This window comes from Bos indicus, chromosome 1, assembly GCF_029378745.1.
Source record: "Bos indicus isolate NIAB-ARS_2022 breed Sahiwal x Tharparkar chromosome 1, NIAB-ARS_B.indTharparkar_mat_pri_1.0, whole genome shotgun sequence".
Lineage (NCBI taxonomy): Eukaryota > Metazoa > Chordata > Mammalia > Artiodactyla > Bovidae > Bos > Bos indicus.
The window spans coordinates 65,236,520-65,262,525 of NC_091760.1; the positions used below are offsets into that span (position 1 = coordinate 65,236,520).

General features: G+C 44.5%; 1 protein-coding gene across 3 annotated transcripts in view; it reads left to right on the forward strand.

Moving 5' to 3' along the window:
- Positions 1-447: 447 nt before the first annotated feature.
- NR1I2 (nuclear receptor subfamily 1 group I member 2) overlaps positions 448-26,006 on the forward strand; it is a 32,985-nt gene continuing 7,426 nt past the window's right edge. For 2 of the 3 annotated variants that reach the window (XM_019986925.2, XM_019987052.2), the window contains exons 1-3: positions 451-815; positions 22,236-22,454; positions 25,073-25,206. In XM_019986925.2, coding sequence (XP_019842484.1) covers positions 22,300-22,454; positions 25,073-25,206 — 289 coding nt within the window. In that variant the 5' untranslated portion in view covers positions 451-815; positions 22,236-22,299. Of the gene's footprint in view, positions 816-22,235; positions 22,455-25,072; positions 25,207-26,006 lie in introns of all 3 variants that reach the window. The other variant, XM_070795530.1, reaches the window with a different exon arrangement.

Sequence of the window (26,006 nt, forward strand, 5' to 3'; positions counted from 1 at the left end):
GGAGGGCCTGGTGGAAGGAAGAACCCTGAGAACCTCTCCCAATGGTCCATGCTGCCTGCTCCTGGTCAGCTGGCTGTCCTTAGGCCAGAGCCACAGGTTACACTCCTGTGAGCTGTGCTCAGACCCCTCATTTCACCATCTTTCCCTCTCCCTTATGCTTGCCTCTCTCTTACACAAACATGAAGTGTCAAGTCAAGTAACACTGTCAGGCAAGGTAGCTTCAGACAAAGGAAGAAGTGTTTGAGACCTAAGTTCAAATTAGCTTTACCTCAGGGTCTAAAATGCAGAGCCCTTCAGATACACGAAATTTGCTCAGAACTGATTAGACAAAGCAGAAGCTAGCAACATTCCTCCCCTTCTCCTGTTTTACAGTGAAGACATCTGAGGAAAAGTGGGGGGCACATAATGGAGAGTAAATACGGTAATCTGGTCATTTGCAAGTTCAAGCGCTGGACTTGGGACTTAGGAGTGCCAGATGGAGGCCATTACAGCCTACCTCTGGCCTGGACTGAAATGTGGTTGAGAGACAAGATTGGCTCAGATCCTGGGAAATAATAACCTGTGACTATAGTACAGGGAAGAGGAAGCGCTGTCCTGACTGCAGCAGGAGCTGTAGCCGTAGCCTCCTATCCGAGTGTTCACTCCTGAGGAAAGCAAAAGATCAAGCTAATGCTCCAGTCTTTAACAAGGCAACCACTTCAGGGATATTGATGTTCTGATTGATCCTTTATTCCTGATTGTTCAAAGTGGACCTCAAAGGGGAAGAAAGTAGACCTCAAAGGAGAAGTTGGAGCAGAGAAGTCACTACCTAACAGGTATGGTTTTTCCTCTCTCTTTTGCTGGTGGCGAATCACCCCCAGTTCCATGTGAAAGATGCGTGGGAACACAAATGTATCTCGTTTGAGGTCAGCAGTCACAACGGGGTGTGTATGTATTGGCCTTGCTGTTCTCCACATTTCCAGAATGAAAAAAAGCCATGAAGGCAATCACTTAATATTGTCTCATTTATGATGCTTCCTTATCCCTCACTTGCCGCCTAGAGAAATAATCACAGTGGAAGCCTCTCATGTACCACCATGAGTCATACATACAATCAGCCCCTTCTCTGTTATACAGTTGGAGTCTCCTGACCCAGAAAATACGAATGTCGGGGACTGTGAGCGCTGGAGCTACAGGAGCCGGGAGAGCCCCAGCCCTGGTTCCTCGCAGCCTGCTGAGTTAGCGCTGGCAGACCTTGGAACCAAGGCTGAGACAAAGCAGCATGACCGTCACAGGGCCTCACACCCTCAGAGAGGGTCCCTCGAAGGCCAGCCCCACCCTGAGTAGCCCTGGGGCAAAGCTGGGTTTGGACCAGTGAGTTTGCTGTCTCTCGTGCCAGGAAAGGCACCTTGCCCCACAGAACGGAGCCTCTCCTCCATGTGCTCAATGCCATCAAGCCCTCTTAACCCCACCTCACAGTCCAGCCTGGCTGAGCCTATGGCCAGAGACTCTGCTTTAAGGCAACTCCACATCTAGGGAGGTTCAGGAGTCACCTCTGAGGCCACCAAATCTTGACTCTGTTGGCAAGCACTATCCTCCGCATTGCCATCCCATGGATAGTTGTGCAACTCTGATGCTGGGAAGGGTGACGGTCACCACCAAGATGGTCATGGTCAATGGATTATCTCCACTGGGATGGGTGTTTGGTCTCTAATGATATGGCCAAAGCCTAAAATATTCAAAGCAAGGCCCCAGAGGCTACTGCTTATTTAATTAGTTGGTTAATAAGAAAGATTATTTTTATATAAATATTCAAATGCATTTTAAAATATTTAAATGAATTTAAATATTTATTTAAAATACATTTTAGTTACATAATAAACTTAGTCTAAACAAAGAATTGGCAGACTGTGGCTCACAGGTGAAATGTGAGCCAGGTTTTCATAAATAAAGTTTAATGAGAACACAGCCGTGCTCATTCATTATGTGGCATTAGCTATAGCTGATTTTGCCCTATAACAGCGGAACTGAGTAGTTACAAAACAGCTGATGTAGCCACCAAAGCCTGGAGTATTAACTGCCTGGCCTTTTACAGAAAAAGTTTGCCAATTCCTAGTCTCAAAGTATTAACTTGTCTCTCAATTATTATGGAATAAACCTAATAGACAACCACAAAACTGCCTAAGCCATGGTTAGTAATAGCTTGTAAAAATTACAAATGCAATAAGTGATACACACTTCTTGTGAAATGAAAAAGTCTTATAGATGACTTTTTATAGCTAAATTCTCTGTTAGCCATCCTGCTGGTGCAGATCCCCTGTTCCTCCAAAAGTAACTGATCAGTTTCGTGTGCTTACTGCTGGATGGTCTCCTTTGCATTCACACATACATATATGTCCTAACATGCTATATGCATTGTCTTACTATTCGCCTTGATATTCCACGCAAATTTTCCCTTCCCATATTCCATGTGGAGACTTTCTGCATCTACGGAAATTTTAACTGCTACACACTATTGCAGAATACAATTCTTTCATTCAGCCATTTCCTTTTTGATAAATATTGTAGCTTAGCTCTTTCCAAGTTTTCACTCTTACCAACAACACTACAGTGACTTTTCCTGTTTCCATCTTCTCATGCCCACCTTCAGGTGTTTCCCTAGAGGAGCTACTGAGAAGCTGAATTCCTCCATCATAGAATACATGCACTTAAATTTTTACGACTGTCAGATGGCCTGCCACAGTGCCTGTACCATTTTATATTCCCTCCAGCTGAGAACAACAGCTACTATTCCTCCACACCCTGATGCTTGCTACTTATTAAGCATTTGATTACTTTTCCAATTGGATGTATGAGAACAGTAGCCCATTTAAAAAATATTTAAATTTCCCTGATTACTAATATATTAGTTTGCCAGACTGGCAAGTACCACAGACTAGATGGCTTACACTAAAGAAATTTATTTTCTCACATAAAGGGCAGAAAGTGCAAGATTAAGGTGTCAGCAGGTTTGGTTTCTCCTGAACCTTCTTTCCTTGGCTCACTGATGGCGCCTTCCTCTGTGAGTCCATCCCCGGTGTCTCTGTGTCCACGTTCCTCTTCTTACAAGGAGACTCATCATATTGTGTTAGGGCTCACCCTAACAACCAGACTTGAGCTTAATCCACTGTCTAAAGATTCTGTGATTCATGGGGTCGCAAAGAGTTGGACACGACTGAGCGACTGAACTGAACTGAACGGAAAGATTCTGTCTCCAAATACAGTCTGAGGTCCTCAGAGACACAACCTATAACAACCAGCGAGGCTGGGCATTTTCTAAAAAAATAATTCTTCACCATTCTATTTCCCTCTTAATTGTCTGTTCTTTAGCTCATTTTATACTGGTCTATCTTTTCCCACTCATTTGTAGGAGTCTAATATTTATTCTTGATGACAACCCTTTGATATATACACAGTACTCTAAAACTGTCACTTGTGTTTTTAACTTTGCATCAGGTTTTTAGTCAACAGAAGTATTTACTAATATAGTTTTTGCTATTATTATTTTGATGTAGGTCTTTTTATTGATTTTCTCCTTTATGGACTATGCTCTTTACTTCTTATATAAGAAAGCCTTTTCAACAGCCAAGATTATATCAATATTTGGCCACATTTTTATCATTTAAAAAGTAGGTTTTCAGTCTACCTGGAACTTATTTCTATTAATTATTTCAATTGCATTTATTGAAAAGTCTGTCTTTATTCATTTGAAATGTAAACCTCTGTCACATACTAAGTTCTTTATTTTACATGTCTATCCTTGGATTCTATATTATTTTGTATTTATTTCCCATTCTTGAGCCAATTGTTTCTAATTGATTTTTTCCCACTAAAATCTGTTTTGTTTAGCTATTTTGTGATATTTCATCTTGTCACCTCACTGAATTCTCTTAATTGTTGTAAAAGTTGATCTGCTGATTCCTTTAGAATTTCTTGGTAGACTTATTAAACATATGTAACAAGAGTTTTGTTCTTTCTAATTTTTACACAGTGGTTTTTTTTTTTTTTTCCTGGTCTTGCCTTCATGGCCTTCTGGCACAGTGCTAAATTAGAGCCACGACAGAGGACAGTCACAGGGCTGATGTGTACAGTTGTATATGTTGTACACTGCACAATTCTAGGAATACCATTCACACTTAGGTGTCTTAATTATTTTTGTCATGTTCCTGATTTTAATTCATTGTTATTTCATACTGTGAACTCATATGTCTTGGAGACGTCTCTGAAGGATTCTTTGGGGCTGGGGTTGTGCCCTGGTCACAACCTGGGAATAACACAGGAATGTGTGTGGGACTCTTTCTTGCACACTGGGGCCTTTTGATCTGAAGAGGGTTGGGAAGAATTGTCTGCCACCTGATACCCGCTCATGTACCTGCCATACCTCCTGAGCGTCTGTGAAACATCAAAATAACAAACTGAATACCCAACTGATAGTTAAGATGAGGAGACACAGCTAAACCTTTCATGTAATATATGAAACAATTCTCCCAGGTCTCTATGCATTCCAAACAAAGAGCCAAACTATAAAACTACAGGCAATAAGAGCACTTCACATGCATGTTTAAGAGACAGGCAGTTAAATCAGAGGTCAGTGTACCTTGTTAAATATTGGAAGAGGGTAGAGGTGTACTTTTGACTTGGGCTGATCCAAGTCAAGGAATGAACCTTCTGACCTCTTTGATAACTGTGTCCCAGGAAGCACAAAGGCCAAATTTCATTTATGGCCAAAGATAGCAGCCAGCCTCTCGTAGTTAAATTCATACAAGGTGATTTTTTTCTGTTTCCTCTGGGTGTCTGTCCCCTGCCAGGGCCAAGGAGGAGGAGTCTTTTGTTCAGAGTATTTGATTGATTTGAAAAAAATTTGTAAATATATGATCTCATTTTATCCGCATGAGTTTTGTGACAAAAATTTAACTTTCCATATTGTATCTATTTGCACTATAGAAATAATCAGAAAACAGAGGAAAGAAGAGGCCTATTGCTTACTACCTTTGTGACCTTGGACACCCTTCAAAGCCCCAATTTCCTCGTTTGTTAAAAACATAATACAACCTGCCCTGCCCTGCTCAACTGGGGATAAGCCCTGCTCTGCCCACCTCAGCATCTCCACGTGAGATGATTTTGAAATCGTTTGGTAAACAAAAAAACCTGTGTAATGTGAGTTGGTAAGTTTACCAAACATTTCCCTTCATTGAACAAATCAAGGTTTTTTAAGTTTCACTGTTGACTTCTTAGAAATTCAATTCTTATGTAATTTCCTTTAACCTGCTTTTTTTCCCTCTTTACCCTCTGGGCACACACACACACACGCACACACACACACGTGTGTGTACGTGTGTGTATGTGTGCACGCGCAGATATATACATATTATAAAATATACATGTTACATATACAGAAATAAGACGTATATACACAAAAAATAATCCTGCTGTTTCTGAGACTTTATATACCTAAGGACATGATTTTTCTACCATTTTCCCTTTCATTTAGACTACGGCTTCAACTCCAAAATGCTCACTCTTTCTTTCCCATAATCTCAGTAACCAGGTTTCAAAGCTTTTCAGTTCGACTCATTTCAAGATTAAATGTATATGTAACTCCTCCCCACATCCTTTTCCTGGGAAGGGTCTGTCTTACCCCAAAATGTATATTGACTTTAAACAATTCATGACGCCAGTCATTTGCATGTATTTGCCCATCTCCTCTATTTCCCAGAAGGCCAAAGATGTTTTCATTATCTTACCCTCTGCCCATTACTCCATCATGTTCTCCATCACATCCTTTTTGTGTCCTGCTGATTTTCTGTCTGGCTGCTTGACTCTGTAGGTCTTTGCTGCTCAGTGTGGGTGCAAACCAGCAGCTCCAGAGAGCAGTCAGAAAGGCAGGACGGGCTCAGGCCCACCCTGATCCAGGGATTGGAATTTGCATTTTAACAAGCTCCTCAGGTGATCTGTATTCCTGGAAAGCTGGAGAACCCGCATCCTAGATGAGAAGCAGGTGCAGGGCTAGCTTAAGCAGTGGGGCTTCTGAGGCAGCCCTGGAGAGAAGGGGCACAACAACTTTAATGCCTCCCAGAGGCTAAAACATGGTTTAAAAACTAAGGCCATCCAGGGTCAAATGCAGCTTAACTGACCTGGGTACCTTTTTATCCCTCACTGTAAAGCTTTTAACCACGGTTGGTATTTTGCTTTTGGCTGCTTCTCTGCTTCATAGCTGTGGCCTCCTCACAGCCCTTCCTGGCTGTCCACCTTCTCTGTGTGCCTGAGATCTGTGGGCACCCATGCTGGTCCAATATCTTGGCTTTTCTCTCTCTTCTTTGAAATAGAGTATAATCACTTTTAAAAACATATATTTATTTGGCTCTGTCAGGTCTTATTTGCAGCCTGTGGGATCTTTAGTTGCAGGAAGCAAACTCTCAGTTGCAGCACATGGGATCTAGTTCCCTGACCAGGGATCAAACCAGGGCCCCTGCACTGGGAGAGTGAAGTCTTAGCCACTGACCAGAGGAGATGCTTGGCTTCTCTTTTCACATTCTCTAAATATTTGATCAACAGCTGTTTAGTGACAGGTGATTTTTTAAAACTGTGTACAATATACTTAGTATTCACCTACCATCTTAACTTAATTCAAGTCTGTGGTTTGGTAATGTTCAGTTCAGTTCAGTTCAGTTGGTCAGTAGTGTCCAACTCTTTGCGACCCCATGAATTGCAGCATGCCAGGCCTCCCTGTCCATCACCGACTCCCAGAGTTCACCCAAACTCGTGTGCATCGAGTCAGTGATGCCATCCAGTCATCTCATCCTCTGTCGTCCCCTTCTCCTCCTGCCTCCAATCCCTCCCAGCATCAGGGTCTTTTCCAATGAGTCAACTCTTCGCATGAGGTGGCCAAAGTACTGGAGTTTCAGCTTTAGCATCATTTCCTCCAAAGAACACCCAGGGCTGATCTCCTTCAGAATGGACTGGCTGGATCTCTTTGCAGTCCAAGTGACTCTCAAGAGTCTTCTCCAACACCACAGTTCAAAAGCATCAATTCTTTGGTGCTCAGCTTTCTTCACAGTCCAACTCTCACATCCATACATGACCACAGGAAAAACCATAGCCTTGACTAGATGGACCTTTGTTGGCAAAGTAATGTCTCTGCTTTTAAATATGCTATCTAGGTTGGTCATAACTTTCCTTCCAAGGAGTAAGCGTCTTTTAATTTCATGGCTGCAGTCACCATCTGCAGTGATTCTGGAGCCCCCCAAAATAAAGTCTGACACTGTTTCCCCATCTATTTCCCATGAAGTGATGGGACCAGATGCCATGATCTTAGTTTTCTGAGTGTTGAGTTTTAAGCCAACATTTTCACTCTCCTCTCACTTTCATCAAGAGGCTTTTTAGTTCCTCTTCACTTTCTGCCATAACGGTGGTGTTATCTGCATATCTGAGGTTATTGATATTTCTCCCAGCAATCTTGATTCCAGCTTGTGCTTCTTCCAGCCCAGCGTTTCTCATGATGTTAGGTGTATTTATATTATGCAATCATTCTCCAGAATGTTTTCATCCTATAAAACTGAAATTCTATACTCACTAAACAACAACTTGCCTTTCCCTTCTTCCCACAGCCCCTGGCAACCACCATCCTACTTACTTTAACTTTATTGAAAAAATAATTGCAATATAATTGTGTGAGTTTAAAGTGTACAACGTGACGATTTGATGTACATTTACACTGTAGAGTGATTATCAAGATCAAGATAATTAACACATCTGACCCCTCACAAAGTGAACAAAGTTAACTCCTGTGTGTGTGGTAAGAATGCTTAAGACATGCTCTCAGCCACTTTCAAATAATACAGTGTTACTAACTGCAGGCACCATGCTGCACGCTGCCACCATTCCACTCCTGTTTCTATGAGTTTGATTACCCTAGGTACATCATATAAGTCAAATCATACAATATTTGTCCTTTTGACTGGCTTATTTCACTTAGCATAATGTTCTTAAGTTTCATTCATGCTGTAATATGTGTCAGAATTACCTTCCTTTTCAAGACTGAAAATATTTCATTATGTATATATCATATTTTATTTATCCATTTATCTGTTGATGGATATTTTGGTTGCTTCTGCCTGTTGACTGTTGTGAATAATGCTCTTGTGAACAAGGGTGTGCAAATATCTCAAGACCCTGCTTTCAACCCAGAAGTAGAATTGCTCGATCTTTGGCAATCCTATTTGTAATTTTCTGAGGAATCTCCATACTGTTTTCCATAGTACCTGCACCATTTTGTATTCCCACTAGCAATACACAAGAGTTCTAATTTCTCCACATCCTTGCCATCACTTGTTATTCTGTTTTTGTGATTGCAGCCATCCTGTCTGTAAGATAGGATGTAAGATGAGGTCTCATTGTGATTCTGATTTCCCTAGTGATTAGCAACATGAGCATCTTTTCACATGTCTGTGGACATGCACTTCACAGTCAAAATATGTCATTTACTCTGCACAATTTTCGACCCAGATGACTTCTTGAAAAGTAAAATGTTTAGATAATAAAGTAGTCCACTCATTCCATGCAAACAACCCTCCAGCACACACGACTCCGTTTCTGATCCCATACGCCTACAGGTGGTCGGGTGAGGTGGCCCTGTGTATAGGCACAGGAGTGCTCCTGATCGCTCCACAGACACTAGTCAGCACTGTTAAGGAGGCTTTTTTAAAATGGGTTTGTTTTTTTTTTCGTGGTAGAAGTCACATAATATAAAACACACTATTTGAACCATATTTAACTGTGCAGCTCAGGGTCACTAAGGACATTCTTGTGCACTCTCACCGTCACCCACCTCTTGACTTTTCACCTTCCTAAACTGAAGCTCTCTCCTCATTAAACATTAACTCTGCATTCCCACTCCCCGCCTCCCAGCCCCTGGCATCTACCAATGTCCTTTCTGATTCTATGAATTTGACTATTCTAGGTACCTTGTGTAAGTGGAATCAATATTTATCTGCACCTAATGTCTGTTGGAATTCATCTTTAAGGTTAACTTAATATATGTTTTAAATCTGCACCTCAGGGTGAGGACTACCTCGGTAGGAAAGAAAACAATTTATGGCTTACCTCATTACTGATCTATTCCAACAACATTCTAGTATTCTTGGAATCTGGTGGACCCCTAGGCAACAGCCCAGACATCAGGCCCTTTAACTTGGCCTCATCTGTGTTTCTGACATTCAGATTCACCTGGAAAGGATCTGAACAGGTCAATAGATCCAGTGCACTGGAGAGAGCAATTACACCATCCCCCACAGGCCCAGGAAGCTGATGGACTGCTGGCAGGCACCTGGACCTGGTCCAACCAGCAGCCCCTGTGAGGGCAGTGTGGGTGGGACAGGCCTACCTAGCTTCATCCTCCTCCAGCAGGCTCAGACTGGCGAGTTTGAGTCTCTTTCACAAGGACAGAGATGGGAGGCTTTGAACATGTGAACGTAACACCGTTTAAGCCTTCATGTAACTGTGTCACAAACACTGGCATTTTATCTGACACGTCCTGTCTTTTTCTAATGTGAGGAGTAGCACTTTTTTCTAACAAAAGCTTTCTTTGATCTTATGCATTTCAAAATCCCAGATCTCACTGTAACTCCCACTTGCTGCCAACCCATTCTTCTCCGGTGGAAGCCCACTCCTCCCACCTCAAAATTGCTAGAAGAAAGTGTGCATGCTAAGTCACTTTAGTTGTGTCCAATTCTTTGCGACCCCATGGACTGTAGCCCGCCAGGCTCCTCTCTCCGTGGGGTTCTCCAGGCAAGAATACTGGAATGAGTCGCCATGCCATCCTACAGGGAATCTTCCTGACTCAGGGATTGAACCTGCGTCTCAGGTTCTCTATCACTAGCACCACCTACGAAGCCTGCCAGAAGGAAGCGTGCCACTCAAGCAAGAAGAAGGGTTAACGTGTAGCAGGAAAGCAGGCCAGGCAGTCCCTCCCTCTCTGATGCCTGATCCACAGAAGGGGCCTCTCTGAGACGCTTTGTTTTGACACTTTTGTCAAGGTGTTCAGGCCTGACAACAGCATCAAAATGGAACACAGGGAGACTGGGAAGTCAAGGCTTCATTGGTCTGAGGTATAAGCTCCCCTGGAGACTGCAACAGGCTATGTGGCTTAGTTTTATAGGGTGTATATGTATGTGTGTGTGTTTTATACATATATATGTGTAGTTTTACAGGTTTTATATATATATATATAATACATATACACATGTAGTTTTATAGGTACAACAGAACCAGAGCAGAGGTGGATTTTAGCTAATGAGGCTTAGGTTTCTGGGCCCTCATTCACATGTACTCTTCCTCACATCATATGCTTTTGTAACATTTTCAAAAGTAAGACGTTAGTCACAGTTGTTTTGGGTGATTTCTACTCACCGTCACACTTTCCCTGAAGTTGAGTGGGGATGGAATGGCCCTGGGCATGTCCGGGGCAGGCTAAGGGCAATGGTCTGGGAACACATGCAGCATGGGCACGTGGCTGCAGTTGTGGATGCAGAGCCGGGTGCTGCTAGCTGCCCAGCCTGGATGCCGCTCCAGGAAGCCCCTCCGCCGGCTCGCCCACCGTCCCGACAGGCCTGCCTGTTGCCACATCACTGCGCCCCGTGGCGTCCAGCACAGGCTAAAGGAGGGGACAGAGGTCTGAAATGGGTGAAGGCAGAGCTTAACTGATGGAGAATCCCTCCAAATATAAAACTTCCATGAAAAACATCTTGACAGAGGTTTTCTTGACAACAATCCTTGACTTAGTTGTGAAGATGAAACTTTTCTCTATTATCATAATAAAAAGCAAATTTTGATCACCAGTGCTAGAGGAATGATCTTTCTACTCTTTACATTTAAAATGACATTACAAAATCATTGTTCTTACAGTTCTGGATGTTCTAAGTCCAAAATCAGTGCCACTGAGCTAAAATCAAGGTGTCGCCAGACTGTTCCCTTCAGGAGGGTCTCCCTTGTCTTTTCTAGATGCCACACACACTCTTGGTCTCTTCTTCCATCTTCAAAGCTGGCAGCACTGACCTCTTTTCCATCATCACATCTCTTTCTTTGAATAAACCCAAAAAAATATTTTGAGGACTCAGGTGATTAGACAGAGCCCACCTGGGTAATTCCCCATCTCAAGGGCTGTACCCTCAATCACAGCTGCAGAGACCCTTGTGCCATGTAAGGAAGCATATTTACGTGTTCCAGGGATCAGGACACAGATGTCTTTGGGTCATTATTCTGTATCCCACAAGGAGACAATCAAAGATACCATAAAGGAGTGTCAGACAATTAATTAAAATGTTACGCTATCTTTCCAGATTTCATGATGTTTGCTACTATCCTTTTTAATATTTGTAATTTATTGTGATTTCTCTTCTCATTCTTTCTCACAAATACACATTTTCTTGATACCTAACTACACATCTGCAACTCTGCATTATGTTTTTTTTTAATTTAATTTTATTTAACTTTACAATATTGTATTGGTTTTGCCATATATCAAAATGAATCCGCCACAGGTATACATGTATTCCCCATCCTGAACCCTCCTCCCTCCTCCCTCCCCATACCATCCCTCTGGGTCATCCTAGTGCACCAGCCCCAAGCATCCAGTATCGTGCATAGAACCTGGACTGGCGACTCGTTTCATATATGATATTATACATATTTCAATGCCATTCTCCCAAATCATCCCACCATCTCCCTCTCCCACAGAGTCCAAAAGACTGTTCTATACATCAGTATCTCTTTTGCTGTCTCGTAGGCAATGGCAAGCCACTCCAGTACTCTTGCCTAGAAAATCCCATGGATGGAGGAGCCTGGTAGGCTCCTCCATGGGGTTGCTATGAGTCGGACGCGACTGAGTGACTTCACTTTCACTTTTCACTTTCATGCATTGGAGAAGGAAATGGCAACCCACTCCAGTGTTCTTGCCTGGAGAATCCCAGGGACGGCAGAGCGTGGTGGACTGCTGTCTATGGGGTTGCACAGAGTCGGACATGACTGAAGCAACTTAGCAGCAGCAGCAGCAGCATACAGGGTTATTGTTACCATCTTTCTAAATTCCATATATATGCGTTAGTATACTGTATTGGTGTTTTTCTTTCTGGCTTACTTCACTCTGTATAATAGGTTCCAGTTTCTTCAAACTCATTAGAACTGATTCAAATGTATTCTTTTTAATGGCTGAGTAATACTCCATTGTGTATATGTACCACAGCTTTCTTATCCATTCATCTGCTGATGGACATCTAGGTTGCTTCCATGTTCTGGCTATTACAAACAGTGCTGCAATGAACATTGGGGTACACGTGTCTCTTTCCCTTCTGGTTTCCTCAGTGTGTATGCCCAGCAGTGGGATTGCTGGATCATAAGGCAGTTCTATTTCCAGTTTTTTAAGGAATCTCCACACTGTTCTCCATAGTGGCTGTACTAGTCTGCATTCCCACCAACAGTGTAAGAGGGTTCCCTTATCTCCACACCCTCTCCAGCATTTATTGCTTGTAGACTTTTGGATCGCAGCCATTCTGACTGGCGTGAAATGGTACCTCATAGTGGTTTTGATTTGCATTTCTCTGATAATGAGTGATGTTGAGCATCTTTTCATGTGTTTGTTAGCCATCTGTATGTCTTCTTTGGAGAAATGGCTATTTAGTTCTTTGGCCCATTTTTTGATTGGGTCATTTATTTTTCTGGAATTGAGCTGTAGGAGTTGCTTGTATATTTTTGAGATTAGTTGTTTGTCTGTTGCTTCATTTGCTATTATTTTATCCCATTCTGAAGGCTGTCTTTTCACCTTGCTTATAGTTTCCCTCATTGTGTGAAAGCTTTTAAGTTTAATTAGGTCCCATTTGTTTATTTTTGCTTTTACTTCCAATATTCTGGGAGGTGGGTCATAGAGGATCCTGCTGTGATGTATGTCAGAGAGTGTTTTGCCTATGTTCTCCTCTAGGAGTTTTACAGTTTTTGGTCTTACGTTTAGATCTTTAATCCATTTTGAGTTTATTTTTGTGTATGGTGTTAGAAAGTGTTCTAGTTTCATTCTTTTACAAGTGGTTGACCAGTTTTCCCAGCACCACTTGTTAAAGAGATTGTCTTTAATCCATTGTATATTCTTGCCTCCTTTGTCAAAGATAAGGTGTCCTTATGTGCGTGGATTTATCTCTGGGCTTTCTATTTTGTTCCATTGATCTATATTTCTGTCTTTGTGCCAGTACCATACTGTCTTGATGACTGTGGCTTTGTAGTAGAGCCTGAAGTCAGGCAGGTTGATTCCTCCAGTTCCATTCTTCTTTCTCAAGATAGCTTTGGCTATTCGAGGTTTTTTGTATTTCCATACAAATTGTGAAATTATTTGTTCTAGCTCTGTGAAGAATACTGTTGGTAGCTTGATAGGGATTGCATTGAATCTATAAATTGCTTTGGGTAGTATACTCATTTTCACTATATTGATTCTTCCAATCCATGAACATGGTATATTTTTCCATCTATTAGTGTCCTCTTTGATTTCTTTCACCAGTGTTTTATAGTTTTCTATATATAGGTCTTTAGTTTCTTTATATTTTATTCTTTTCATTGCAACGGTGAATGGAATTGTTTCCTTAATTTCTCTTTCTATTTTCTCATTATTAGTGTATAGGAATGCAAGGGATTTCTGTATGTTGATTTTATACCCTGCAACTTTACTATATTCATTGATTAGTTCTAATAATTTTCTGGTGAAGTCTTTAGGGTTTTCTACGTAGAGGATCATGACATCTGCAAACAGTGAGAGTTTTACTTCTTATTTTCCAATTTGGATTCCTTTTATTTCTTTTTCTGCTCTGATTGCTGTGGCCAAAACTTCCAAAACTATGTTGAATAGTAATGGTGAAAGTGGGCACCCTTAAACCTGACAAAGATGCCACAAAAAAAGAAAACTACAGGCCAATATCACTGATGAACATAGATGCAAAAATCCTTAACAAAATTCTAGCAATCAGAATCCAACAACACATTAAAAAGATCATATACCATGACCAAGTGGGCTTTATCCCAGGAATGCAAGGACTTTTCAATATCTGCAAATCAATCAATGTAATACACCACATTAACAAATTGAAAAATAAAAACCATACGATTATCTCAATAGATGCAGAGAAAGCCTTTGACAAAATTCAACATCCATTTATGATAAAAACTCTCCAGAAAGCAGGAATAGAAGGAACATACCTCAACATAATAAAAGCTATATATGACAAACCCACAGCAAACATTATCCTCAATGGTGAAAAATTGAATGCATTCTGTTTTATAAAGAAAATTCCCACAATTGTATAAGCCTCAGACCCCACATAAGCTGATTCATGGCACCTCTACTCACCCACTGACTTAAATTAAAACTTGATGAAATCTCTCCCATGGCCAGCTGGAGAGAGTCTGCAGCTGGCCAGGGTGGGTGACCCGTGGGCTCACGGGCCAGCAGGAAGGCCAGGGAGTGCCAACTGGGGCAGACCAGTGTCTCAGAGTGACCCGCTTTCCATCTGTGCCCTGGAGAGTCACCTCCCGAAGCAGATGCAGCATGTGGACACTCCCCAAGACAGGGGTCCCCAGCCTCCAGGATCTAATACCTGATGCTCTGCGGTGGAGCTGATACAGTAATAATAGAAACCAAGTGCACAATGAATGTGATGCACTCGAATCACCCTGAAACCATCCCCTCCACCTCACTCCCCACCCCTGGTCCTTGGAAAAACTGTCTTCCACGAAAACGAACCCTGGAAAGGTTGGGAACCGCTGCCTTAAGGGTTGCCCAGAATGACAGATAGGGTCTGGGGGTGAGGAGAGGGTGGGCCAGGCACAGAGGGACTCACGGGCCTCTGAACTGCTACCCTGGGAACAGCATAAATCTCCAGCTTGGCAAATGTTAGGATTCTCCTGGGTTCAGAGTTAGCTATTTCTCCCTTGTTATGGCTAAAACTCTGCAGTTGGTGTGATTTTCTCTCTGGGGTTCTTTTTGGGGCTCAGCATGAACCAGCGGCCCCTATGCCTTTCTCGAGCTCCCTTATGAAATGCACCCATTACTGGCAGGTTCTCTTCCACTGTCATTCATCTGCCCTCTTCATCTCCTAATCTGCCTCCACTCCTCCACTGGAGACATGCTCACGGCCGGGACCCTTGCTCTGGCTTCAGTTTCTTTCACTCCACTCTTGACTCTTTCCAAATCACAGCTCCCCATTCTCACTTCCTCGGTGATTATCTTTGTGTCTCTCAAGCACATTCCAACACCCTGATGAGGGCTCCTCTCCCACTCTAGTTAGGATTCCTCCTTCTTGTACATCTCTGCTAAACGTCAAAACCCTGGACCTCCTACTGGGCATCTTTCTTGCTCATCAAGATGACCAAGGCCCACATCAATACCTTATTTCTGGCCTGCTGGCCCAAATATAGCCACAGCACTGCTCACATCGTCTCCATGTGACTCCAGAGTCACTAGGTAATGGCTTCCCACCTTCCTCCTCGGCCCCAGGCAAAGCCTTCCAGCAGCTTCTGGTCCTTCTCTTTCACACGTTCCTTCTGCGGCTGAGGAGCACTCATGTCATGGTTTTCTCTAATGTCTTCTAATCTGGAGTCATGATCAGCCACCTATCCTGTATCACTGGCCATCTCAGATCATTTTAACATTGGAGCTGGGGGGTGCTGCATCTCACAGCTTAACCCAGAGGATCAGGAAATCCCAGGTCCTGAAGCAGAGTCTCAATCAGCTAATTTCAGAACCTGAAATTTCCGGGTGCTCTCACAGCACCAGGCTCCCTTTGTGAGCCTCCTGTAACCCATCGTCCTTCTCTGTTGGTCCCAGTTCACCCTGGATTCCACCCAGTTCCCATCCTCCAGGCTGCTTCTGCTGTCCTCTCCTTGCTCCCCTGTCACCTGCAAGCCCTGTGCTGCTCCCCTCGTTCCCCACTCCAGGGATCCTGGCTCCTTCTACAACAGAAACAACTCATGTGTTCTTTAGAATGTCCCCCTTTATCCCCTGGTCTCTGGACACACCACTCTCCTACCTTTCTCCCCAAGTTCAAATCTGTCTCCCTGAATAGCCTGCTCTCCACTCTGGGGGTCCCTCTGGGCTGGCTTCTGAGTGATATGCATCTCCACAGATCCTCCTTCATTCTCTCCCTGCTGGATCAGCCTGTGGATAGACACAGGTCAGCTGGTAACATCCCCAGAACAGCACGGTCTCCTGTTCCTTTTCCTTCTTGCCAAAGGCCATGTAGACCTTTTCCATTTTATTTATGGGGCTCCTGAGCACCAGAGAAGTGAGCTGAGTAGAGAAAGTGAGTCAAAGGTCAGTGGCAGGGGCTAGGCCATCTTGACAATGAAAGAGGGACAGTACTTGCCACATCTCGTGCCCCAGGGAGCAAAATCCAAAGTCCTCTGACCTTCAGATGGTGGGACAGCTGGGTCCTATTTGCTTACACTCAGTCATCCCCGTGTGTACACCCATGTATGTCATTCCCTTCTTCCTAATTTAACAGTGACCTGCAGACCTCAGCAAATGAAGCAACTGTATTCTTTACGTCAGCCTGGTCAGGCCATGCTCCACGCTCAGAGGACTGAGCCTTCAGCAATCTCAACAATTTCCTAGGCAGCACACTGGGGAACCAGCCTGAATGCGCAGACCACACCAAAGCTCTCCAAAGATCCCTCCCTGAAGCTGGTTTTTCTAAGGGCTTAATTAAGACCCTGGCGGGTGAGAAAAAAAGGAAAAGGCTCTAATATATACAATGACAAAAATATTAATACAAAGGCTGAGAACCAATGAGTCCACATCAACCCCGGAAAAAATGCAGGTGCTTTTAGTGGTATGGCCATCTGCTCACATGAACCTCTGCTTAGAAAGAGAAGGATCTGGGATACAGATGGAGCTTCCCTGGAACTGGTCAAGAGACAGTGGGTGGACACATGCTCCTCTGACCGTGAGAGGGAGGACCCGCAGCTCTCCAGAGGGTGCGGGACCAGAAGCCTCTGGATGTGGTTGGAGCGGCAGCAAAGTTTTTGGTCCCTTTCTAATCAGCTTTGAGATGGCAAGACCTGAGCATCTCAGGGAATCGCCTTCTGCCCAAGAACAGAGAGCTACCTCAAAGGGATTCCATGACATGGAGGACCTGCCTAGGAACAAGTCTGCACAGAAAGTGGGTTTAACAAATGGCTCACCTGCTCAGACACACACCTTGAGAAGGATGCAGCAGGATGCTGATTTAAGAACACAGGCTCTGGAGTCAGGCTGACCTGAGTTCAAATTCTGGCTCCACCTCCTTCTAGCTAAGCAATGTCAACTCATCACTCATGCTAAGAGTGGGTGAGGATGTGTGCACCCAGGGCAGCAAGCCCTAGTCATGTATAATTTATTAATTTATTCAATCAGTTATTGATGGCTTTTCCTTGCTGAGAATTTAATTTATCCCTTCTTTGGTATATTCAGCCTAAATACTGCATTTTACAATTAATTATTTTTGCAAAGACCTCACTAAAGGAATGTTTTACTTTCAGGGAATACAAGAGTTGATCATTTCAATCCTCTGCTAGAGTTCACACGTTCACAGGCAGCAAGGAGCAGGTGCGAACCTCAGAGTAAATACAGCTAGACTGGATGGAGGCTGCATAGATAACTGGTCTTATTAAACTCACATGAAAGAGCGATGTGGCTGGCACATGCCGTCACCTAGCCGCTGTCATTTTCCTGTCCACGCAGTGTCATTCTATAAGGAGGACTGATGTGAGAGTGGAACAGGAACAAGTTGGGGGTGTCAGCTGGCACCCTGTTCACCCCAGTTCAGACTTCCATCTAACAAAGCTCCAGGCGACCTGCTTCCACAATCTCTTGCCAAATGACAAACCTCCCCCAAATTTACCAATCAAACCAACCACCATTTTACTTTCTATCGTGCTGCTGTGGTTTGGCGGGGCTCTGCTGGGAGTTCTTCCACTCTACATGACACAGGTGGATGCTAAGCCGGGCTGGGACATCTGAGACTGCTCACTCACATGCCCAGAGCCTGATGGGGACAGCTGGCAGGAGGGGTGGGGACAGCTCGCAGGCGGGGCAATGGGCCTCCGTCATCCGGGCCATCCCAGATGGTCATCCCCTTCATGTGGACTCAGTGCATGGCTTCAGGGTAGACAAACTTTCTCACATGGTGGTTAAGGCTCTCCAAAGGGCAAAAGCAGAAACAGCCAGACCTTCCTATGACTTAGGCCCAGAACTGGCACTGTGTCACTTCCACTATTCTTATTGGTTTAAGCAAGTCACAGACAATCCCTGGTTCATCCTGAGAGGGACTATACCAGGGTATGAAAGTGAGAGGTGTGTTTTATTGGGGACCGTCTTTGGAGAAAACACCTGTTACAGGTGCCCTAAACGGGGCTTTATAACAATATGAGAGAATGAACTACAGAATGTACTAGATCTGCTTATTTAACTTGGGCCAAACAAAGCAAAAGTCACACCAAAAGTTCTATGGAGGGAGATCCTGGTGTTAATTCTAACGTCACCTCATTAGGGAGTTGGGGAATGCATTGATCAGACACAGATTAAGTGTATCTCTCTCTTCTGTCCTTTTGGAAACAGTTCTTTCATCCCCCTGATGTGCCTCTACTGAGCTTCTGTTGTGGCACATGCATTGTGGCATAATTGTCACACCCCTTCTTAGGAAGGGCACTTACACCAGTGGCCGAGGGACTGCCACCTGTCTCCTACTCCAAAGTTGCTGATTTATGTGCAGAATACCTGCCACTGTCTCGCAGCCCCAAGTTCTGCTATGCCTAATGGCTCCTGAATGACGCTGAAAACCTCCTCCAATATCTTACTTATAAAATTTTCCCTTCCTGTAAAGCTCTTTGATTTGGGAACATTTTTGCATCTGTGGAGCAGTTAGAGTGTTTCATAGCAGACCCTGGAGTTCTGCCAAAAGAGTGACTTTCAGCTTCTGGAGAATCTGAAGAAAGACCAACATAACAGAGTATCTGGTGTGTGCAAGATGCTCAACACATGTTTGCTGTTGTGATAACTGTTATGATGAATAAATCTTTTGCAAAGGACCTAGAGTTATCTTTTGCAAAGGACCTAGAACACTGAGTTTCAATAATTCTTAGTAATGATTTTAGTATCTTTCTGCCTCATCCCTTTAAAAAATTATGGATGTTTATGTGTTTATCGAGGTATAACTGACATAAGTTTACACTAGTTTCAGATGTAGAATGTAATAATTCTGTACTTGTACATATTGTGAAATTATCACCACAGTCAGTGCAGTTAATATCCATCACCATCCCTAATTCTCTAGCACTAATCCTGAACCTTAGGTAGCCCCAGGTATCTGTTGAAACCATTTGTCTCTTTTAATGAGAATGTTTAATATACATTAAACCCCCTGAAAAACACGGGGGCTAGGGGCACTGATGTGCACAGTCAAAAATCCGTTTATAACTTTTGACTCCCCCACAACTGCATTACTGAGTCTGCTGTTGACCAGAAGATTTACCAATAACAACAGTTGATTAACACATGTTTTGTATGTTATATGTATCAGTCTTACAATAAAGTATCTCACAATAATGTAGACTAAAGAAAAGAAAATGTTATTAATAAAATCATAAGAGAAAATAAATTTATAGCACTGTATTGTATGGATACTGTAAGTTTCCATCATCTGCTTACAAGATGAATTATTGATCAGTACCTACATCATTATGATATAGATGTTATACATATTACTAACAGTAGATTAAAAATGAAAAGATAATGTGAAAAAGAAATTCATATTATTTATAGGTATAATGATTCATGCATTGATAAGAAAGAAACAGCAATACAACTGCTTTATGGTTGTCTAATGCAAGTGAAAGGGTTGTTTCACAGAGCCTGGACTATACACTAAATGAATCATCATTTGGTTTTTATGGCAAACACATTATTGAAAACACTGTGACATTAAAAAAAGTACCTATGATGACAGGATACACAATTGTTTCAATTACAAGAGAGGCATATTGTATGGGAATGTAAACAAAGTTATAAAACAGTGAGAAAACTAACACATTACTGATTTTATATTAAATACCTCTCATCTTATGCCTATGTAAGGAAGACTAATATCTACGCATGTTTTATGCATTCAGGAGATACCTTTAATTTTTTCAATATTTCTAAGCTATGTGGTTCATCTTAAGAGTTTTTCAAATTGCCACACATCTCCAAAAATTTTTCCGATACATTTACTGAAAAAAATCTCCATACAAGTGGACCAGCCAATTCAAACTTGTGCTGTTCAAGAATCAACAGCATTTACATTTAATTATCAATATATTTGCTCTTTCCATCATGCTATTTCAGTTTCTCTTCTCTCTATGGTTGAACTTTTCTTTATTCCTCCATTTTTTCCCTTTCTACGAGCTTTTAAGCTGTGCATTCTATTTCCAGACTTTTAGAAGTTGCCTAGAAATCTTATGCAGGAGATGCAGGTTCAGTCCCTGGGTTGGGAAGATCCCCTGGAGAAAGGAATGGCTACGTGCTCCAGCATTCTTGCTTGGAGAATTCCACGGACAGAGGAGCCTGGTGGGCTACAGTCTATGGAGTCGCAAAGAGTTGGACATGATCGAGCGACTAAAAAGCTTCAGAAATCTTAACCGGCACACTTTACTAATTAAAATCTGATTTATTATCTTTCTCCTCCCTCAACAATATTGAACCTTAAAAAACTTTCATTGTGATCATCCATCTTCTGACTTACCTGCTTTTGCATATTTTAGTTGTGTTTTGCTTTTCTTTTTAACTCCCAAGCATTTTTATAATTGGTTTTTATAGCTGTTTGTTCAGATTTTATGGTCAATTTTTATTCATTTTACAAATCTGATTGGTCAGTTGTTTCACAGGCTTTTTCTCTTTCTTTGATTGTCAGCCTCTTCTACTATTTATTTAAACATTCTTTGCTTGATAATTCAGGCATCTTTGCAGGTCTAATCCTGCTGTAAGTGTTTTCCCTGTCTCCTGCTCATAGTGCCATGTTAGCTTTTTATTCATGATTATGAGTTTTTGCTCATATTCCTTGAAAATTACTTGTGTGATTCTTGTGTCTAGGTGGAAGGTGAGTTCCTCTACAGGGTGGGGTGAGGGGTGGGGAGGATTATTTCTGCTTCTGTGGATGTCTAGGAGCACTAACAACCTACAGTGAAATTCTTTGTGGATTTTCTGGACATGCAAAGTATATACATTTTTTCCTGCAAGCCTGTATGAGGTCAGAATTATAATTCAAAAAATCAGAAAAAATTTCCACATACCTGGTCAGTTCAAGTTTCCAGTCAGTCTATTTTATTTGCAGTTTTCTGAAGGGTCAGGGTCATGGAACAGATTCATTTCTAATTCATTCTTATATGTGAAATGGTCAGCTGTCATCTGTTACACTGTTAAAAACAGAAATTTGTGTGTTGAAATGTTGTGTGGTGGCCTAGAGAGTCTTTGGGGAAGAACAGTGGATAGGACAGTTTCCAGTGTCTGCCCACCCTCCTCTATGCCTACTCCCAGGTAGAATTAAAGTTATACCCTCCAGGTGAAAATTGGGGAGGACATCTAGAGTACAGCTTTATGAATGGGTTCGAGTTCTTTACTCATTTACCCCTCAGCTTGACAGGGGCCTGGGTACTCTCTCTCTGCATTGTGAGCCTGGCTCCTCTCTCTCTCCTCATCTGCTTATTTACTCAATTGAAAACAGGTTTTCTGCTCAGCCTTTCCAGTTCTCTCTGGGAATTTGGGCCACAATGTACCCAAGGGGCCAGCTCTTTGGGTCTCCTCAGTTCCAGAGCAAGTGTTCTGTCCCATGGACTGCCCCGCGTTCAGGTCTGTGACCAGCTCATGGCCTCCTAATCTGAGACTATCCAAGTATTCATTCTTTGGTCCAACCCAGAGCCTCCTTTCTCTTTCCTTCTCATTTCTTCCCCTAACTTTTCTCTCTCCGTGTTCTTCATCCATGTGCTTTACTCCAGGGCCCTATTATTGAACACAAATATCACAGTAACATCTTTCTGTCTAACTCTAGTCCTCCTTCCCCATTTCTTCTATGGAACGTCAGGTCTTGTGTCCACAAAACCCACATGAGTGATGCACACTGCGGCTTCAGCACACCCCTGTCCAGGGTTCTCATTCCCTGCGGTGTTCTCACTTCTAGTCCAAGAGGCTTAGAAGCAAAGCTGGAGGTGGGCCGTGAAGAAGAGTGGAACCATGCTGACCTCATGCACCGTGGAGAAGCTGACTCTGCATCCACAAATCCCATCATTGGCGCAGACGAGGAAGAAGAGTGTCCCCAGATTTGCCGTGTGTGTGGGGACAAGGCCACTGGTTATCACTTCAATGTCATGACATGTGAAGGATGCAAGGGCTTTTTCAGGTAGAGTTATCTGTCAACTTTCACCCACCTGCTGCCTCTGATAAAATGGGTCCCATCTAACTGGGGCTCTGCCACTAGCTCCCTGGGCACTGTCTCAGGACCTCAGCTTCAGAGGCCCAGGTTCAGAGAGTGGGCTGGTGGCCCATCCAAAGGCCTCCGAATTAGTCTCAGGAGAATCATTAGCATCTGAGAGGAAATCATCATTTTCTATTCTCCCACTCTACTCAGGAAAGGCCCCTTTCCATTAAGATCTCCCTTTGTTTTTCCGTGTGCTCTTGAATAAAATAGCAAATACAGCAAACGAGTCAGTAAAAGAGGAGAAAGAATTTGAAAATCCACAAAATTCAAGAGTTCAAATCACTCTTAAGGAGTGGTATTAAGTAAAGAATGGCATAAAATAAGCGAAGAATATGACACACCAGCTCACCTAGAAACAGAGATCCAAAATATTAGGGACTAAAAAGTCCCAGTTCATAGCAAGACACGCCCAAACAGAAAGGTCACGTTGTTCAGCTGAAGAAAGAACAATGACACCGCTCAGTGCAGGCTCAGACCAAGAGGAAGAGAAGCCAACCAGGAAAGAAGGGAGGGCCAGGTGTGTGAGGGCAGCTCCCAAGCAGGGGCACACTTGGGCCCCTCGTGCATTCTGAGGACAGCCAGCTGACTTGACCTCTGCAGCGTTCCTCCTGATGGCTGGACATTTAAATGGAAATGGACCCCTGCACCAAGGTCCAGCTTGCAGTCCCATCAAAGCTGGGCCGCCAGACAGCTGGGTGCAGGGGAGAACCCACAGTGGGGTGTCCAGGCCAGGAGGAGTCCAGTAATGCACTGCAGCAGCCCAGGACCCACCCACCCCCGCCCCCACTCCCGACCAGAGTGAAGAAACCCTGGTTTAGGAGCCGATGTGGTCAAGTTTGAGGTCAGCTCAGGAAGCCCTCATGCTCTAGGGAGAAATGAACATCCATGTGGGGCGCTGTCAGCCTGTGCACAGCTACAAGCAACAACTCTCCACTCATGGTGCTGAACAACAAGGAGAACATGTCACCTCTCACATCGAGAAGTCTGAGGCCTTCAAGGGGTTGGTGAGCCCAGCAGTCAGTCCTTCTTCCTCTTCTGCCATCAGAGAGTGGCTACCCTGCCTGCTCCACTGAGGACAGCAAAGTGCCAGGAGTTCAGGCTGGGAGCCACAGGGCTCAGCTGAGGAATAGAAAGGCCCCTCTTGTCCTCTAAGAGCAAAGAAATCTTTCCCAGAAGACCCTTCAATTCACATCACCTAGACCAGGGCCCCAGCCAACTTTTCACTAGCAAAGAGTCCCAGCAGATCCCTGAGCTGGGAATCCACCAATGAGGCCGCACGGAGGAGGAAGCGTGCCTGAGCCAGACCTGGATTCTCCCTGCGGCTCGCTGTAGGGGTCAGAGCTTGGATCCTGGTATCAGGCACACCTGAATTCAAACTTCAGCCTGTCCTCTACCTCAAGGACAGCGAGCGCTCTGTCTTCTCACAGACTCCATTTCCTCATCTGTGCCAGGCAGATGACCAAATGAATTTTGTAGGGTTCTAAGAGCTAAGTTTGCAAAGCTCTGCACAATCTGTAGCCCTGCATCCAATCCACAGAATGGCTGATAAACGTGGGCTCCTTCCCTCAGTCACCCAGGGGTCTCTTACCCAGCAGGGGAGGGGATGGGGCCTGAGAAATACACCCCCTGGCCGTCTGGCTCCTGGTCTCAGGTCTCCTGGATCAGCCCCCAGGGCCCAATCAGTAGCCACACCTGTCCATTCTTTGTTTCCACACTGCTGGACCAGAGCCAGAGGCCAGATCCAAAGGAGAATTTGTTTCCATCTATTCAGCTGTGAAAATTCGGGACAGGGGGATAAAGTTAGGGCCCCACTGACTGGGTCTTCTGGTGAAGTGCAGGATGGCTGGGCTGTGGGGGAGAGTGTGTGCTGGGGTCTCAAGAAGGAATTTACCACCTTGTTTCCCATCTGGCGCAGCTGTCTGGGGACACGTGGATGCAGCGCCCATACACTCCACTATTTTGGGGCTCTGAGCCTCTCTGTTCCCCTGCGGCAGTCAGCAAGGGGAAGCTTTTTTACAGTGAGGTAGAAAGTTTCCCATAGTGTACGCGGTCCTCTGGCCTCCCAATCTAGAATGGGGACTGGGGAAGGCAGGAGGCTTATGTTTCTTACACTCCCGGGGCCAGATTTCCGCCAGTCCCCTCTTCCAAGGAGAAATCCAGGAAGAAGCCACCTCCACAGAGACTTGGCCCAGTTCTCCTGGGGTTCCTGGGTGTTAGGAAGAAGAAGGGGAGAGGGTACGGGCCTCAGGGTGCTGAAGCATCCCACAAAGCAGCTCCGGTGCAGGCCCTGAGCAGCGTCCACTTCCCATGTGGATGCTGAGGACAGTCTAGTACCTGGCTCCCCTCCTCCAGCAGGCTCGGAGGCCTCTGGGCACCCACAGAAGCCTGAAGAGCCCTGGTCTGTACCTTTCCTATGAACCCCACCCAACTCAGAGGCAAAGGCAGAGCCCGTAGAGGGTGTGACCAGTGTCCGTGTCAGGGGCGGACAGGAAGCCAGGGTATACGATGCGGCCTATCTTCTGCTCTCTGTCCTCTTGCAGGAGGGCCATGAAGCGCAATGCCCAGCCCCGGTGCCCCTTCCGGAAGGGCACCTGTGAGATCACCCAGAAGACCCGGCGTCAATGCCAGGCCTGCCGGCTTCGCAAGTGCCTGGAGAGCGGCATGAGAAAAGAGAGTGAGCAAAGGCTGCGCGAGCGGGCATGGGCACGTGAGCCATGGTGTGCGCAAGAGCATCCGTGTGTGCGTGCACACAGGGGCAGACATCAACCTGAGGTCCCCGGCCTATCCTGGAGGGACTGGAGAAGTGGGGTGTTATCGCCATTCTCTGTTCTCGGAGGCCTGATTCTCTCTGGCCAGGGTCGTACTCCACTCTCCCCTCAGTTGCGCTTGTGTGATTCGCTTTGTGCCCTTCATAATTGTTTTAGCCGAATTAGGGGAGCTGAATTGGGAACGAGAAGCTGGAGACTCATGGTGTGCTTGACCTGCACCTTCTACCAGTGGCCCAGACCTAGCATCCTCGAGGAACTGTGTGCGGCCAGTGACAGAGGGTTCTTAATTCCCCTGTCCAGCTCTGGTATAATTGTGCTCCCAGGGGCTCTGAGATTAAAGAGCATGGGGGAAGGCTGGAAGTTTCCAAGGTGTATTGCGCTCCATCAGTCACAGAGGGACACAAGACCTTGGGAAGCCTTTGAGGGGCCAGGTTCCCTGGGCATTGGCAGAGAGCCTTTCCTGCAGACCAGCTCTGCCTGTTGTCCCCTCCCCAGCAGGACCCCCTCCCTCAGAGCTTTGCTCTGCACACACAAGTGGGCTCCAGAAATCCATGGATGACCTAAAGCCCCAGGCTACATAGGACGTGGCTGGAGACGATACCTCTTGCTAAGCAGTAGCCCAGCTCTCCGAGACTCAGAGATCGTGGGGGACTCTCGGGAGTCTTAATGGTATCTGATACACCGGAAACAAATAATCAGGTGCACT